General features: G+C 38.3%; 1 protein-coding gene across 1 annotated transcript in view; it reads right to left on the bottom strand.

Moving 5' to 3' along the window:
* The window catches only part of LOC129685548 (prolactin-8A9-like), a 9,630-nt gene extending 5,230 nt beyond the window's left edge, over window positions 1-4,400 (bottom strand). Inside the window, exons 1-2 of the mRNA XM_055619066.1 lie at window positions 4,370-4,400; window positions 470-648 (exon numbers count right to left, since the gene is read on the bottom strand). Of these exons, the coding sequence (XP_055475041.1) occupies window positions 470-648; window positions 4,370-4,400 (210 nt within the window). The remainder of the gene's footprint in view (window positions 1-469; window positions 649-4,369) is intronic.
* Between the last annotated feature and the right edge of the window lie 268 nt (window positions 4,401-4,668).

The raw sequence follows: 4,668 nt of genomic DNA, 5'->3' as shown, positions 1-4,668 counted from the left end.
TTTCTTTCTTTCTTTCTTTCTTTCTTTCTTTCTTTCTTTCTTTCTTTCTTTTTGTCTTTCTGTCTTTCTTTATTCTTGTCTCTTCATATGCTTTAGTTTACAGTGTTCCAAATATATAGTTCACTGCATCATCCATACTTAGAGTGAATATTTTAACTGCCCTATTTGAACTTGGCCAATTGACTTTCATATCCTTGAATGTAACAATAGGAAATGAGAAATCACTCCCTAGTTATATTTTTAAAGGTCTCTAGTATAGGGGTTTTTTTTCACTAAAACACAGAAAATGTAAAAAAAATCATTAGATTCATTGACATTTTATGAAACTGTCCAGTTGACCCTTCCCATGTATCAGTAGTTGGTATGTCCTTTACCAATGAAGTTATACTTTCTGATATTTGAGTTATGATGCTTAATATCTCAGGTTCTAGTACAATTCAAACATTAGTATGAAGATTGAGGTACTTACAAATTCTTGATATATTTGAACAGCAAGATTATAGACAGTTTCAGCTCTGTTGATGGCATTGTTAAATGTTTCCACAAGGAGCTCCATACAGCCTCCCTCTTCAGTATGGCAAGCAGGAATTGCTGCAGCTTTCTCCCACAGCAGCAGGTTTGACATCACCAAAAGCAGGAGTGTCCCTGCTACTTAGAAACAAAAGCCACTTAGGAATAATGTATTAATCTGAGGTTTTCAAGGTTCAACTGTTTCAAAAAGTTTTATCTGTCTGAAATTTTCTTTACTACATGACTTTGTGTTCTATATCTGGCATGATAGATATATCTCTGACAGTACTTAGGCAAGTTAATGTTTTTCTCTATAACAATTTGAGAAGGAAATAATTTCCCATTACTTCTGTTTCAGGAGTGCTTTCTATTTTTACAAATATCTGCAACTGATGATATGATAGTATACATGAGCGAACCCAAAAATTCAACCAGAGAACTCCTCCAGCTTATTTACATCTTCAGAAAAGTGGCAGGATACAAAATCAACTCAAAAAAGTCAGAAGCCCTCCTGTATACCAAAGACAAAAGGGCTGAGAAAGAAATTAGGGAAACAACACCCTTCACAATAGCCACTAATAACATAAAGTACCTTGTGGTGACACTAACAAAGCAAGTGAAAGACCTGTTTGAGAAAAACTTCAATTCTGAAGAAAGAAATTGAAGAAGATATCAGAAGATGGAAAGATCTCCCAGGTTCATGGATTGGTAGGATTAACATTGTGAAAATGTCCATCCTGCCAAAAGCAATCTACAGATACAATGCACTTCCCATCAAAATACCAACTTAATTCTTTACAGACCTTGAAAAAAAGATTCTCAGCTTCATATGGAGAAACAAAAAACCCAGAATCTCTAAAACAATCCTGTACAACAACAGATCATCTGGAGGTATCTCCATCCCCGATCTCAAGTTGTACTACAGAGCAATAGTAATAAAAACTGCATGGTATTGGCATAGAAACAGAAAGGAGGATCAATGGAACAGAATAGAAGACCCAAAATAATCCCACACACCTCTGAATACTCAATTTTTGACAAAGAAGCCAAAACCATTCGATGGAAATAAAGACAACATCGTCAACAAATGGTGCTGGTCCAACTGGATGTCTACATGCAGAAAAATGAAAATAGATCCATATTTATCACCCTGCACAAAACTAAAGTCCAAGTGGATCAAAGACCTCAACATAAAACCAGACACGCTAAATCTGTTAGAAGAAAAAGTGGGGAACATCCTAGAACTCATTGGCATAGGAGAGAACTTCCTGAACAAAACACCAACAGCACAGGCTCTAAGAGAAACAATCAATAAATAGGACCTCATGAAACTGAAAAGCTTCTGTAAAGCAAAGGACACCGTCATCAAAACAAAACGACTGCCTACATATTGGGAAAGAATCTTCATTAACCCTTTATCTGACAGAGGACTAATATCCAGTATATACAAAGAACTAAAGAAGCTGAAAAGCAGCAAACCAAGTAATCCAATTAAAAAATGGGGATCAGAGCTAAACAGAGAATTCTCAACAGAGGAATATCAAATGCCAGAGAAACACTTAAAGATATGCTCACCCTCATTAGCCATCAGGGAAATGCAAATCAAAACAACCCTGAGATTTTGACCTTACACCCATCAGAATGGCCAAGATGAAAAACTCCAGTGACAACACATGCTGGAGAGGTTGTGAAGAAAGGGGAACCCTCCTCCATTGCTGATAGGAATGTAAACTGGTACAACCACTCTGGAAATCTATCTGGCGCTTTCTAAGACAATTAGGAATGGTGCTTCCTCAAGACCCAGCTATACCACTGCTAGGTGTATACCCAAAGTTTGCTCAAGTACACAAAAGGGATACTTCCTCAACCATGTTTATAGCAGCTTTATTTGTAATAGCTAGAACCCGGAAACAACCCAGATGTCCATCAATGGAGGAATGGGTACAGAAATTGTGGTATTTTTACACAATGGAATACTACTCAGCAATCAAAAAGGAGGAAATCATGAAATTTGCAGGCAAATTTTGGGATCTAGAAAAGATCATTCTGAGTGAAATATCCCAGAAGGAGAAAGACAAACACGGTATATACTCACTTATATAGACCTATAAGATATGATAAACAAAATGAAATCTATACACATAAAAAAAGATAATCAAGAGAGTGGGCATGGAGTAAGATGATCAATCCTAGTTTAGAAAGACAGATAGGATGTGCATTGAATGTATGACAGGAGTCTATTGAGTGCATCTGAAAGACTCTAACTAGCAGTGTTTTCAAAGCAGATACAAAGACTCATGACCAAACCTTCGGCAGAGTACAAGGAATCATATGAAAGAAGGGGAGTTAGTATGATGGGGAAAGGATAGGAGCTCCACAAGGACCAAATATATCTGGGCACAGGGTCTTTTCAGAGACTGACATTCAACCAAGGACCATGTATGGATATAACCTAGAACCTCTGCTCAGATGTAGCCTCTGGTAGCTCAGTAAACAATTGGTTTCCCATAGTGAGAGGAACAGGACTATTTCTAACAGGAACTCAATGACTGGCTCTTTGACACTCCCCCCACCCCCACACAAGGGAGGAGCAGTCCTGTTAGGCCACAATGGAGGCCTTCGAAGCCAGTCCTGAAGATACCTGATAAAACAGGATCAGATGAATGGGGAGGAGGTCCCCCCTATCAGTGGACTTGGAAAGTGGCACCGTGGAGATGAGGGAGGGAGGGTAGGATTGGGAGGGAATGAGGGAGCAGGATACAAATGGGCTACAGAGTTAATAAAATGTAACTGATAAGAAAAAAATAAAATAAATAAAATAAAATAAAATAACAAATATCTGCAACTGAAATTAATTCTGAACTAGTATTTTTAAGCCCTTATTAAGATGGTATGGTAACCTTGGAGTTTAGCTCAATTTCATTTACCAAACTCTCCAGGATGTTTTTTTAATTTTAATTTTTTTATTTATTATAATTTATTGACATTGTATTGCAGCTGTAGCCCCTTATTTCATCCCCTTCCATTCCCACCATTCCTCCCTCTTCTCCTCCCTTGACCCTTCCCCAGTCCACTGATAGGGAGGTCCTCCTCCCCTTTCATCTGACCCTAGCCTATAAGGTTTCATCTGGACTGGCTGCATTGTATTCTTCTGTGGCCTAGTAAGGCTGCTCCCACTTCAGGGGGAGGTGATCAAAGAGCCAGTCACTGAGTTCATGCCAGATACAGCCCATGTTCCTCTTTTCTAGGGAGTCCACTTGGAGACTGAGCTGCCATGGGCTACATCTGACAGGGGTTCTAGGTTAATCCATGCATGGTCCTTGTTTAGAGTGTCATTCTCAGATAAGACCCCTGTGTCCACATTATTTGGTTCTGTTGCTCTCCTTGTGGGGCTCCAGTCTCCTCCAGATCTTTCTATCTCGCCCTTCATTCCTATGATTCCAGATCAACCCTCTTATAACTTAGCAATTCCAAACGGACTTTGTATTTTAGGACAGCATTCTCTTCATCTTTTGTATTAGTAATCCTGTCTTTTTTTCATTGTCTAATATGTAGAGGAAGCAAACAGATAAACTGTGCTATCTATGTTCCCACAGTGTCCAAAATGATGATATCCACCACAAAATTTAAAAACAAATATTTCCCTGCACTCTTGTATACTTATACAATACCTTTCAATAAAATAATTATAAAAGATATAAGAAAATCTATAATGGAGTATTTTTTTTTGTAAAACTATGACAACTATTTGTTCATGCCAGACTGAACATCAGATTCCTAAGAACTTTATTAAAACACACTAAATGAACAAATTCATTGAATCTTTTTCATAGAGAGACATAGAAGAAAATTCACTTACAGAAGTGACGTTGACTCAATGGCAGCTCCATCGCTGAGGATTTCCCAAGCAGGATGAGTGCTGACTCTGGTGAGCTTCTTCACTGGAGTCATGCATTCAGCTAGTTTCCTCCTACTATATATACTAGCAGATAAGCCCCAAGGGTATGCATAGCCGTGCGACAGCAAGAAGTCATGTTCATACGTGAACCTTGTCCGTATATCTCCAGGGAATGTTAACAGATTTATTATCATATACCTATCTCTTTCTGGAGGATTTCCTTTTGCTTCTTCCTGCGTCATGATTCCTGTCCAAGATAG

Source organism: Psammomys obesus, unplaced genomic scaffold (genome assembly GCF_907164565.1).
Source record: "Psammomys obesus unplaced genomic scaffold, mPsaObe1.curated_primary_1811, whole genome shotgun sequence".
Taxonomy (NCBI): Eukaryota; Metazoa; Chordata; class Mammalia; order Rodentia; family Muridae; genus Psammomys; species Psammomys obesus.
Note: the sequence above shows the minus strand (reverse complement) of the source record. Positions and strands in the feature narration are given on the sequence as shown.